Consider the following 13764-nt stretch of genomic DNA (forward strand, 5'->3'; position numbering starts at 1 on the left):
GAAATTACCCGACATCGGCTGACTTCTTCTTGTTGCCTCCTGGTCACTGGCAAGTGACCCAGACTCTGTCCCCTCTGCTTTCAGGTTCTCCCGATCTGCGATCCACCCTTGAATGCATCTGGACACTTTTAATCTGGTCGCCTGCAGCACTTCTTTGCTGCTCTCCATAGGAAATGACGACGAAACCAGACACGAAAAGACATCTAGGCACCCGGCTTCCCTGGGTGAGGTAAAACAAGTACTTTGGTGCTCCCATGGGCCTTGACTCTCGAACTGTCCAGTACTAAAGGGGTTTGTTCCTAGTCCACGCCTAAGTGTCCTTAATCTTTAAAATTCGAACCACAACTTTCTCCATAGAAGTCAATGGTGATTCGCAGCTGTGTTTAGACACTGCACGCGTCCCCCGTGGGTCTCCTGCGTCCCTACCTTGGGTGGTTCCTGGTTGCCCAGTAGTTCTACAGGCCCTAGGCCTTGTTTCTATGTCACTTGTGGTTCTTATACCACTTTCTTAGTATATGGTTTGTGAGGCCCCTAGGGCAAAAAGTACACCGTGCTAATTTACTGTGTGCTAATTAAGTTACTGTATTGTACTTTTGCTTCTAGCCTAATAAAGAGACGAGAGGGATGTGTTTAGAATAAATGCATATATATTTTATATATATACCTGGTGTGGTTCTCCTTTCATTTGGTCATTCATGAGATTATGGACTGGTAAAACCAGCTGCTTTACATTCCTTCAAGACTTAGCCTGAAGGCTGCTCTCCACAGCTACCACTAGGATAGCTTTCTATAAAGGTTGTCTTTAAACCTACCATCAATAAGGGTCGTTTGGACTGGTGCAAAGTGTCCACTAGAATAGTGGACAGCATATGCCAGGCCAACTGCTCACAGACGGAGACAGTGTTCATGGATCCCCACTGTTGTCTTACACTAGCAGATTCCACAACAGTACAGCATGGCAGGAATGAGATAACATTCCCAACCAATACCATAAGTCCTTTGCAGTCCCTTCTACCCCTTCATTGTGTTTAATTTTGTATCTGTTTTGTAGCCTTATTCGTCCATTAGGAGAAAAACATTTTTGGTTGACCTGACTGACTACCTCTCTTTTAAAATGTTGTCAACCAAAAATTTTCCCAAAGGCATTGTGGGAGGGAAATATGGCTTTGATTACTTGGTTCTTCTGTGAATTTCGCCTTTTATTTGGGTGTTAGGATATTGCTACAGTTTTATGAATCAATAATATAGATAAACACACTTTCAAAGGGTATGGAGTAAGGGCTGCGGCTTCTTGGTTTTGACAGGCGTGGTAATGCTTTCCTTTTTCTCTCCACAGGTTTCTTGAGGGATGGTGCCACTGGCAGTCTCCTCCAAAATAAATAGGGACAATGCGAGGTGTACGCTTCTCTATTCTATCACTATTATCTCCCGTCACCATGTCACCCACGATGAAGGATTCTAAACACTCGGTGTATCTTTTCTCTCTGGAAGGAGTGTCATGGTGGACCGGAGGGAGTGCCCAAGGTTATTAAGAACATCACAGATGAGTGCAAAAGGAAAGGGTAGGGAAGGAAATAACAATTTAAAAAAATAGAAGCTTTGGATCTCTCAGTTCCTGTGCCCAACTTAAGGGAGAATTTCATATTATCCTCCCCCTACTTGTATACTGGCACTTTCTAAGACACATGCATGGGCCTCCAGTTTTTCTCCTTTCCCCTTCATGCAGGTACTCCCCTACCCACAATGATGCGCCCCACCTTGCTCAGAGCTCTCCTGAGCTGCTGCGTATCTCTGGCAATGTCTACCATTCGGTTGCGAACTACACTTAGTGTATCTCTTCTGCCTTGCTGCGGTCCTGACGATTCTTCTCCTCCAGTGTGGCGCTGACTCGAGGCTTCTTTTCTGATGTCTCTTTGTTTTGCTGGTCTCGCTCCTCTCTCTCCTCCATGCTGGCGTCTTTCTCTTGTTCTCCCCCCTTCTGTTAGGTGTTGCGTTTTAAAATGAAAAGGCTGAAGGGCCAGGAACCATCTTAGTATGCGAGGGTTTCTACCCTTGTTATGAGCCAACCTTTCAAGAGGAGCATGGTATGTATGTAGGGCAATTTCCTGCCCTTCCAAGTAGTATCGAAGTGCATTTATTAGCTAAGGCTGTCCTTCCAAGTAGTGTCGAAGTCCATTTAATAGCTATGGCTGTCCTTCCAAGTAGTATCAAAGTGCATTTAATAGCTAAGGCTGTCCTTCCAAGTAGTATTGAAGTGCATTTAATAGCTAAGGCTTCTTTCTCCACTGTAGCATCGTTATTTCCTTGGGGAAATAGCTTGCAGCCATATATAGGACGGGTTTTTCCTCTCCTCTTTCATCTTTTTGGGACAGTGTCGTACCTAAGCCAACTCCCAAAGCTTCTGTTTTGGGAATAAAAGGTTTTGTAAAATTGTGACTGCGAAGGATGGGTTCTGAGGTGAGAATGTTTTGTAAGGTATAGAAATCTAATAGGACCGCTTAGGAGGGATGATGTAACCTTAATTCTGCTTCTTTATTCTTTTTTTGACGATTTGTTAGGGCAGAGCTTTCCAAAGTGTGTGTCGCAACACAGTACTGTGTCACCTCCCATGTGTGGGTGTGTCGCGCTACGATGACGTGACGTCATTGGCATATTAGGGCGAAGGCTTGCATTAAGTGACACAGTACAGTACAGCGACGTACACAGAGGAAAGAGACGCTGAGCAGGCGGTCTTGTTCTCTTTCCGACGCAGAGACCACGGAGCTGCCTCCGCTCCCCAGGCGCTTGGTAAGCCAAATCTTCGAAATTTTAAAACTCTGTTTAGGCCGCACAGGGATTGCATTTACATGTGGTGAAGGACTGGGCTATTTAAGGCCCAGCGGTGCCAGGGGACAACACCTAGAACCTTCGTGGGATACCTGTTCTGGCGCACTAAAGACAGAGACACGGGACACTTCCTTGTGCGTCAAAGATCAGGGTTTATTACTGCAGGGAGGCAAAAGTCACAAGAAGTACAACAGAGTGTAGGTTCTGAGAGTCTGCTCCCTTTGCATATGTGAGTCGCTCTCTTTTATACAGGATTTTGTCATTGCACAATATGTAAGCAAAAGGTTACAACTCATTTCCCACAGTAAAGTTCAAAGGATCGCTTTCATGTATTCAGAGCACCGGAACATAATTACATTAACATCACCAGTTCCAACTGTAAAAGCACATCTTCCCACCATTAGGTACATTCACTTGAGTTGTAAATAAACAAAAGAAAGAGACAAGAACAGCTGCGAGGAAGTCAGACAACACAAAAGAGGGAGTGTGAGGATAATATTGGATGCGTAATCGTAGCCTAAAAGGACTTGATCCCAGCACGTGCGAGGCTGAAACAATAGACCGGCACGGCAGGATCACCTCCGAGCGGAGACAACTGCTTTAGCAGTGTCCTCCCCCTACTCATAAAAGACGCATGAAAAGGCATATGCTTCTTCCGTGAAGCTTGGGAACAAAAGGGGTCACGATGCGGACAGTTGCCTGTTCGCTGACTACGTGAGGGCAAGAAACAAAATGGGTGCCGTATCTAAAATGGAACCCGAGCGTCCATTTGAAGAAACCTGTAATTGTAAGGAACTCTTCTGAGTAGTATGGCGAAAACGCGTACACTTACACAACTCGTCATTTACGGTTCATCGATACCCCATTCGTCCATATTCGGCGGTGCCCAAAACGTCGTAACGATTTTTACGGAACCTCAGACGCTCCTTTTGCCCTCATGTAGGCAAGAACTAGTCGAAGTCGGAGTCGATCTCGATATTCATCAGATCATTCAGATGTTGTTGGAACATAACTCTATCCATCAATGTCTCCTTGGAAACAGGTGGCCTTCTTATACACGTTGTAGCACAAAGGCCACATAAGGCAGGACCACACTGTACACAAAGACAACACGTGAACACAAATGTCACGACAACCCCTATAATCATCAGAATCTTCCAACCCCAAGTCGACATTAGACCCCAAAACCATCCTAGAAGCGTCCAATCTCCTTCGTCCTCGTGTATGGACTCCGAGATTTTATGCAACTTTGAGATGGCTTGATAGACAGTTGGAGCGTTATCAGGTATAAAAATGCAGCAGCTCGAATGGATGACCTTACACACACCACCTCTATCTGCTAGTACAACGTCTAGAACCATACGGTTCTGTAACGTCATAAGCCTATCCGCTTGAAGCTCTGCTGTCAGGTTACCAAGGGCACTTGCAGTTATGTTAGCAGTTGACTCTACTACACGAGTTAACTGTCTCAGATTTCTGCTATTGACTATGGGGCCCCAAAACGGTGGAAAACCCTTGAAGAAGTCTCCTGCTTCTTGACCGGAAGTATCCTCTTTACTAATGACACCTCTCACAACTCTGGTTTTGTGATAGTCGGCAGCAACAGTGAAAGTCGGGGGCAAGAGATTTGCAATATAGCAGGTACCTGAGAAGTCATGTGGTAACCACGTATATGCTCGGTCATAACATACAAAATAGGTACCCTTGGCAGTCAGAAAGACAGGGGAAGAGAGCATCGGTAGAACGTATGTATCCACACAAGCACTCTTCCCAAGCTGGGCTCTTGGATTTCGGCCACGACCTTGCAGACAAAAGTGTCCTAGGTGAGGTACAATCCAGATTGGAGATGAGCTTTTAAGCTGCCTATCACCCACTGATATACTATACTCAGCCTCACTAAGGTACTTATAGGTTTGCACCTCCTCTTCTGGGATAAGTGACGTATCGAAGATATCTCTATTTAGATCGGCAATAGCTATCATTAGAGACTTGTGATACGGGCCAGGACCAAAGTTTGCTGAGCGTGGCTCTCGATGGGGGTAGGAATCTAGTGTACTACGGAACATGGTTTGGAATGCCCGAACTGACCCTTGGGGGCTGTACGGAAGGACCAAGTATGGGATACCCCTGTCCATTGTATGTGGCATTAGCCCACACACCCAACAGTTTGTAGTATTTACCACCAACTGATGCTGATGCAAAAGTTGCACAAAGGAATTGTTTCTAAATTCCGCACGTCTGACTTGTTCATGTTGAGGCAGTAGGTGAAAAGAATGTGGAGAAACAGTAGAGACGAAATTTAGATCATGAGAAGGAGAGGTGGGGAAGGCAGAAGGCAGCAATGATAGAAAACCAAAATATACTCCACCCACCAGCAGCATAGAAACAGTTAGGAACAACGTGAAAACCTGTAATAAAAAACACTTTGTTCGAAATGTGCTGTACAATTTAGATCTTTACACCGTCTTTTCCTCTATCTTCGTCAGCTTGGAGAACTCCATCCTCTAACAACCGTCCGCAACGTTCTTGACGCACTTCGTTCTGGGTAGCGATTATCAATTCCCAGGGGTTCCCGGTAATCGACAAAAGAAATTGACCTAATGTCAATAACTGCTAAACAGAAGGACGTGCCCGTGCAGCCCTACGGCCAACCCAGATGGCAGGTTTTAATCAGTTAAATAATCAATTTCATATACGTCTCCTGGCTGTTCTGGAAAAGAAATACATACATAATAAAATGTCCACAATGGTCAAGGCAGAATGTGAGGGGATATTTTGAAATCAGAATGATAACAATTTATTCATCTTTATTGCGTGTACGAAGAAAGAATCGGTTTCTTCCTGGTCGAGTCTGATCTTCAAACAGTGGATTGAATGGCGAAAGAGTGTTCGATTGCCCAGGCAATTGTTCAGTACTTGTATTCCCCAATGTTGAAGGAAGGGAAATTGTTTGAGAGGAATCAACAGGTGTGTCAGATAAAACTGAAGTGTTCCCTATGGTCTGAGCTTCGCTAAATGGGACAAAGCGCTGGGGAACATCAGTTTCAGACGAGGAAAAACCTTTACGTATCCATGTGTCTGCCGGCAGAGGAAGCGGAACCTTCTTGGTGTGGGTGGCATGCACCCAGTGTTTCCGTCCCTCCAGTCGAACCGCCGTCCTCGTTGTTAGTAGCACCTGGAAGGGTCCCACAAATCTCGGCTCAAGATGGCGTTTTCGTCCAAAATTTCTAGTGAGGACCCAGTCCCCTGGTTGGAGCCGATGACCAGGACCCTCTGTTTGTGACGGCAGAGCCTCAAAGACCTGTTGATGAATCAAACTCAATTTAGCAGTCAGATCATATAGATAATCAATTAACATTGGATATCCAAGTCTGTTCAATTCTCTAGGCCTCGGAACCCCCCAAATGTTCGCAGGACGGCCGAACACAATCTCATATGGGCTAAGCCCTACTCGAGAGTGTACAGTAGCCCTGGTCGATAAGAGAGCTAGAGGCAAAGCGTCAGGCCATGATAAACCAGTTGTTGCCTGAATTTTAGCAAGTTTTAGTTTCAGGGTGCCATTGTATCCTTCCACCAAATCCGCTGACTGAGGATGATTAGCACTATGAAATTTCTGGGATATTCCTAAACCACGACACACATTCTTCATCACGCTTCCCACAAACTCACTTCCGTTGTCCGACCATACAATCCGAGGCATGCCGTACCTGGGGAAATACTCTTTGAGCAGAATTTTAGCTGTGGATAGGGCAGTATTATCCTTAAGAGGGTAAGCCTCAATCCATCTGGAGAACGCCCAAACCACAACCAGCACATACTTTAAATTATTGCATCTCTCCATGTGGATGAAGTCTAATTGGATAACTTCGAAAGGACATGTAGGAGGGGCAAAATGACCAGGTGGAGTGTGGGTGCCCTTACCGGGATTATGCATCAAACATACCATGCAATTCTTAACCACTCTCTCTGCACACTTAGTAATCCCATCATTCTTCCATACAGGAGACAACAACTTGAATATGCCCTTCGAGTTAATATGTGCTGTGCCATGGGCCATTGTAACAACAGCAAGCACATATGCATCCGGTAACATCCATCTCTGTTTCTCTGACAAATCAACCCAACATCCATCCTCATCTAATTTTCCCGTGCTTTCTTTCCACTTAGTCTTTTCCATTTCAGTGGCCTCATTCTGTATTTCCTTCACACTCTCCACTGTGTCCTCACACATACTAGTTTCCGCAGGCCATCTCACTGACCTTGTAACATACATTCGGTTTGTCAGATCTTTCGCTGTCTCCTTAGCAGTCTCATCTGCAAACGCATTACCACGACCAACATCATCTGTCACTTTTCGATGCGCACTACATTTAATTATGGCCACCTGTTTAGGCAATGTGAGTGCATCTAAAAGGTCATTCACAAGCTGTCCATGCTGAATCTTTGTGCCATGCGACGTTAAGAATCCTCTTTCTTTCCACAATCGCCCAAAACTATGTGCCACACCAAAAGCATACTGGCTGTCTGTGAACACATTCACCCGCTTTCCTCTGGACAACACACACGCTCTCGTCAAGGCGACCAACTCAGCTGCCTGAGCCGAGTTCTGATTTAATCTCGTAGATTCCACAACCGTTCTCAACGTCACTACAGCATACCCAGTCGTCACATCACCATTCGGTAACTTAAAACAGGAACCATCAACATACAAAGTACCATCGGGATCTACCAACGGAGTATCTTTTAGGTCAATACGACCTTTCGTTTCCTCTTCGGTTCTCAGATAACAGTCATGTGGTGCTACATCACTCAAATCCGTATTGATCGGCAATAATGTTGCTGGGTTCAACACATTACACCGTTTTATCCGTAGCTCATACCCAGACAACCTTGCGCTCGTCAAATGTTGAGTTTTCGTTCGGTTCAAGAGAGTGTCAACTGCATGCGGAACCATCACCGTAAGCATATTATCCATGACCAGACCTGCGGACTGTCGAATGGACGCCGCAGCTGCCGCTGTTGCTCTTAAACAACTCGGCAAAGTTCTAGCTACTGGGTCTAAGGTCGAAGAAAAATATGCGCATGGGCGCTGTTTGTCACCAAATTGTTGCGCCAGAACACTCAACGCACAACCATCCCTCTCGTGAACGTACAGTGTAAACGGCTTACTGTAATCAGGAGTACCTAACACAGGAGCCGAACACAACGCATCACGTAATTCAGAAAAACCTTTTTGACACTCTTCAGTCCATGGCAAAGGAGTCGGAACATCCTTGCACGTGAGAGCTAACAATGGTTTTGCCAATAGTGAAAAATTTGGGATCCATTGTCTGCAGTATGACGTGATACCTAGAAAGGCACGTACATCTCTCTGAGTTTTTGGCACAGTCATTCGGGTAATCGCTGCAATTCTCTCTGGGGTCAACCTTCTCCCTTCTTTTGACAATAAGTGACCTAAGTAGGTTACTTCTTGGCAACAATATTGCAGCTTGGAAGGTGACACCTTGTGATGTAAGTCACATAAATGCCGCAACAATGATACTGTAGCAGTTCTACAAATATCTTCGGTATCAGCGGCGACCAACAGGTCGTCAATGTACTGAATCAAGGCTGCGCCTGCCGGTAATATAAATGAATCAAGTTGACTTTTACGGGCTTGACTGTAGATCGACGGACTCTCGCAATAGCCCTGTGGTGCGCGTTTCAGTCTAAAACTGCGACCACCTAATGAGAATCCGAATAGATCTCTGCTTTCCTCAGCAATCGGGATACTAAAGAAAGCATTCTTTAGGTCGATCACCGTGAACCAGGAGGCAGACACTGGAATCAGGGTCAACAAAGTCGTGATATCAGGGACCACGGGGTATTGTGGAATCACGATTTTATTTACTTCTCTCAAATCGATTATGAAACGGTACACAGGAGGTTTAGATGGATCAGTTCGTTTTAAAATGGGTAACACAGGACTATTACACACATTTCCCCGAGTTTCTTCAACGACATCCTTTTCGATCAGATCGTGTACAATCGTTAATAGCGCCCGTTCTCCCTCAATGGAGATACGATACTGTGGTATACGTGGCAATCGCACATTTGGTTTCAGCTTGATCATATAAGGTGGGATGTCCAAGAGACCCACGTCATTGGGACCTGTGGCCCATAGAGACGCAGGAAGGGAGCTCAATTCCGGTGGGAATTTATCGATCGACAAGTACATAGGAGAGATTACTCTCCAACCTAATGTAAGCTCCACTCCTTCAGGAGAGCAATACAAAGTCGCGTATAACCGTTTCAGCAAATCCAGACCCAAAAGATTCTCACCACAACCAGTAGATAGAATCAATGGAGCCTCCAGTTCACGAGGGCCAATTGCAAGGGGCAAAGGGCTAGATACAGGATTGCTAACAGGGGCGCCAGAGAATCCAACGGAAACATTTGTTAAGCCGGACAAAGGTGCGCCAGGGAGTTTTGAATGCATGATGGAACTTTTCGTCGCACCAGTGTCCAGCAGAAAAGGCTCAACTACGCCAGATGTAGCAACTGCGACGTAAGGCCCACTCTGATCAACCGGAACTGATACTACTCCCTCTCTCTGTCGGTGGCTGTCCTAATAACGGTCGTTTACAACAGTCTCATGTTCAACGTAATAGTCATCCGCGTAATACTGCGCTGATTTATCGGACCTTACATTTCGCTGGTCAAAACAATTATTCGCGCCCGAGGACGTAGTAGGGCGCTCAGTCTGATTTTGAAAGGCACCGCGACCTCTACCTCGAGATGCTTGTTGAGGACCACCACGACCCCCTCGTGCCGACACACCATTAAGGCGGTCACGCAAAGCGGGACAATCATATTTTATATGTCCCTCTCTTCTACAATATGCACACTGGTTATACCCAATCATAGATCTAAGGTCAGAGGAGTCAGGACGTGACTGTATTCTGGAGGATTGTGATTGTGGTCTATATTGCTGTTGCAAATCAGTGTGATTTGAACGCGGAGGATACGCTTGCTGCAACAAAACCTTTGTTTTGAGCTCCTTCGTTTTCTTATCTACACGATCACTTTCTTCTTTTTCCCTATTCTCATAATATTGAGCCGTTGCTAATATCTGTGCAGTGGTTGAAACAGCCCATGCACTTTCTGAATTTTTCAATTTGTTGCATAGTTCAGGCAACAAATTCAACACGAATTTGTCAACAAACAACCGTTGGCCTCCCTCAGTGCCCATATCCTGACCACTATGATCGACAAATGCCTCTTCGAATCTAGTAAAGAAATCAGAGACACTCTCGTCCTTCTTCTGCTTACAAGCTGCTAATTTATCCCAGTTTACCCTCATCGCCGGCATAAGCGTTTTCATGAACGTAATTATTCTCTGGGGCAGATCCGAAATTACCTGCTCAGGCTTAGCCCCACCAACTTGTCGGCCATCAGCCGCTATTATTGCAGCCCAATCCCCGCCTAACTCATTCGCATGATTTTCCTGACAAATTTTCGCCCAAACCGGCTGTGGTACAACATTACCGAACAGCATGTCGATGTCGGCGAGGTTCATAATAGTAGCATCTACCAATTGAGACAACGACTTATAGTAACCCGCCGGATTCTTGCGTGGATCAGGCAAGGACTGTTTGACCTGCAATACTTCTGATCGCTTCCATGGGAGGTGTATCCAAACTCTCTGGAAATATGGAGGAACCACAGGATTAGCATTAGGATCACCTGGCATGTATACTGGCGGAACTTCTCTCATAGGATACTGACCAGGAGCCGCTTTCCAAGTTTCTAAGTCGTCATCATTAAATGACACACGAGAAGGCACTGTGGATCTAAAGGATAACAATCGCTCTAAGGCACGTCGTACATCGCCACCTACAATCATACCGTTCGAAAATTGACTCTGAAGTTCAATCATATCGGGCGGTACGGTATCTAAATTGTCATTATACCATTGTTCCCTCAAAAAGTTACACATTTCTTCGAACACGAATCTCTGTGTAGGCTCATTAAACTGAGAAAACGTCTCGAAAACCATGCGTGGAGGGTAGTTGGCAGGATGTCTTATCCACCTATGTGCCAATGTCACTAACGTCTCTTTCTCCCTTCCACTAGGGATCTGACTCCGTCTTTGGGGATTTTCAGAAGTATCGGATGGAAATAACTGACCAAAAAGCGGTGAATAAAGGGTAGCAACAGTGTTAGGGATACGATTACGAACAGAAGGAGAAAGGAGAACAGGAGCCACAACGTTTGAAGTGAAGGCAGACACAGCAGAAGCAGGCAAGATAGTCGGGGTGGCAGGGACAAGAGGCTGAGAAGGTACAGGCAAAGGAGCAGTAGGAATAGAGACAGGTGGTGGGACAAACGTAGGACCAACAACTGGCTGACCCGCAGCCGCCGGAACAACAGGAGGGACAACAGGAGGAACAACAGGCGGAACTACAGGAGGAACTACAGGGGCCGTAGCACCCTGTGCATAAGGGGGCGGCGATTTCATCAAATATGCTAACAAGGGATCCTCCTTTGAATCCTCTTCTTTCTTATCCTGACTAGTTGGTAAAACCGGATAACATTTGTCTATCCTCATATGATGTAATCTAGTAGAAACTTCTATTTCTTTTTCTTCTTTATCTCGCTGACATTGTTGTACAACTTGCATTATCGGGACCATACCGTCTCTTCGATTCTTTTTAGACTGTTTGATTTCTTTCTGCTTGGCCTCTTTACGCCACAACCGAAAGGAATCAAACATAGCCGGCCTAGCTTTCTTTTTAAACAATTTAGCTTCAAGATTATCTAAAATCGCAAGTTCAAAACTTTCGTGCGGTGGTCAACTAAGGACACCATCTTTTTTCGTGTAACGGACCCAATATTTATTATATATAATAGGGCCCACACCATGTCGACTATAGAGCTCATATATCGGAGTTCCAACTGGAGGTATCGGACACGAGTCCTCCAACCGGGAATCCTTGTTGCAACATTTAAAGAAACCGAGAAAACCACTATGGCTAGGCATCATGTACACTAACCTAGTATCAAACTTCAAGGGTTACCGAAGCACTAATTCTTCGTGAAAAACAAAACCCTCGGTTTTTGGCAATTGCAATTGTCAAATAACAACTAAGAACCAACAACTAAGAACCACAAATGCACTGGAATTATGCAAACAACAAAGCTTCAACAACCTGTAACAACAACTAAGGACTGGGAGCGACCCACAAATACTTAACTGAGGGCTTCAATGGCGTCACCAGGAAGGCCCGTCTATCGTCTCGCTGTACGAAAGGTCTACGGCAGGCGTCGAAAACAGGTCGACAGTCAGGGCATCGGTCCGTCGCAGCCGTCAGGAGCACCTTTTCCTCGGAGATTTCACACGAAGTTCCTCACAATCGTCAGGCTTTGGACCGGTACCGCCGATGTCGCCCCACTTTGGGCGCCAACTGAAGGACTGGGCTATTTAAGGCCCAGCGGTGCCAGGGGACAACACCTAGAACCTTCGTGGGATACCTGTTCTGGCGCACTAAAGACAGAGACACGGGACACTTCCTTGTGCGTCAAAGATCAGGGTTTATTACTGCAGGGAGGCAAAAGTCACAAGAAGTACAACAGAGTGTAGGTTCTGAGAGTCTGCTCCCTTTGCATATGTGAGTCGCTCTCTTTTATACAGGATTTTGTCATTGCACAATATGTAAGCAAAAGGTTACAACTCATTTCCCACAGTAAAGTTCAAAGGATCGCTTTCATGTATTCAGAGCACCGGAACATAATTACATTAACATCACCAGTTCCAACTGTAAAAGCACATCTTCCCACCATTAGGTACATTCCACTTGAGTTGTAAATAAACAAAAGAAAGAGACAAGAACAGCTGCGAGGAAGTCAGACAACGCAAAAGAGGGAGTGTGAGGATAATATTGGATGCGTAATCGTAGCCTAAAAGGACTTGATCCCAGCACGTGCGAGGCTGAAACAATAGACCGGCACGGCAGGATCACCTCCGAGCGGAGACAACTGCTTTAGTAGTGTCCTCCCCCTACTCATAAAAGACGCATGAAAAGGCATATGCTTCTTCCGTGAAGCTTGGGAACAGAAGGGGTCACGATGCGGACAGTTGCCTGTTCGCTGACTACGTGAGGGCAAGAAACAAAATGGGTGCCGTATCTAAAATGGAACCCGAGCGTCCATTTGAAGAAACCTGTAATTGTAAGGAACTCTTCTGAGTAGTATGGCGAAAACGCGTACACTTACACAACTCGTCATTTACGGTTCATTGATACCCCATTCGTCCATATTCGGCGGTGCCCAAAACGTCGTAACGATTTTTACGGAACCTCAGTGGGTCGGATTTCAATAAACCCTGTAATTACCAGTTGGTTTAAAGACCACACTACCCCTCCCCTAGCCCCAACCCCCTCCAGTATAGATTTCAGCAGGTCAAAGCTGCTTGGCTCCTGGGTATCAGATTTGAACGGGTGTGATAAATACCATCTATCCATCAGGTAGGGTTGCTTCCCGACAAGTATTTTACCATTCTGGCTAGTATAGAAAAAAACCTCGAGATAAGCACATCAGGTCCCTTGTCTGCCTGAAAAAGTCCAAAAGGAAGTGGTAGGCTGCTAGGAAATAGGGCATGCAATCATGGCAAGGTCGGTGAGTGAAAATACAAACGTGTGATCCTGGGCTTATTTTTACCTCTGCTGCGTGTGCCAAAGATGAGCAGAAGTACTGTTTCCTACATCTGTGCCTTGCGAGGAGTAGGAGCAGGGGGGCTTTTGTCCTCTATCTTATGTGAGCAGATACGATGCAGAGTGCTGGGCGAGGGAAGGTAAGTGTGCTCTTATAGCGTACTTGAGGGGTTGAGCGAAAGTGCCTTTGTGCTTTGTGTGTCTAATAGAGAAAGAGCTGTACGTCATCTCTGAGTGTCTAAACCTG

At 45.7% G+C, this 13764-nt stretch overlaps 1 protein-coding gene across 1 annotated transcript in view; it reads right to left on the minus strand.

Annotated features, from left to right (window-relative positions):
• Window positions 1-1825: 1825 nt before the first annotated feature.
• LOC144805832 (uncharacterized) overlaps window positions 1826-13764 on the minus strand; it is a 110415-nt gene continuing 98476 nt past the window's right edge. The window contains exon 6 of the mRNA XM_078672311.1: window positions 1826-1978. Coding sequence (XP_078528437.1) covers window positions 1826-1978 — 153 coding nt within the window. The remainder of the gene's footprint in view (window positions 1979-13764) is intronic.

This window comes from Lissotriton helveticus (assembly GCF_964261635.1).
Source record: "Lissotriton helveticus chromosome 1_1 unlocalized genomic scaffold, aLisHel1.1 SUPER_1_unloc_29, whole genome shotgun sequence".
NCBI lineage: Eukaryota > Metazoa > Chordata > Amphibia > Caudata > Salamandridae > Lissotriton > Lissotriton helveticus.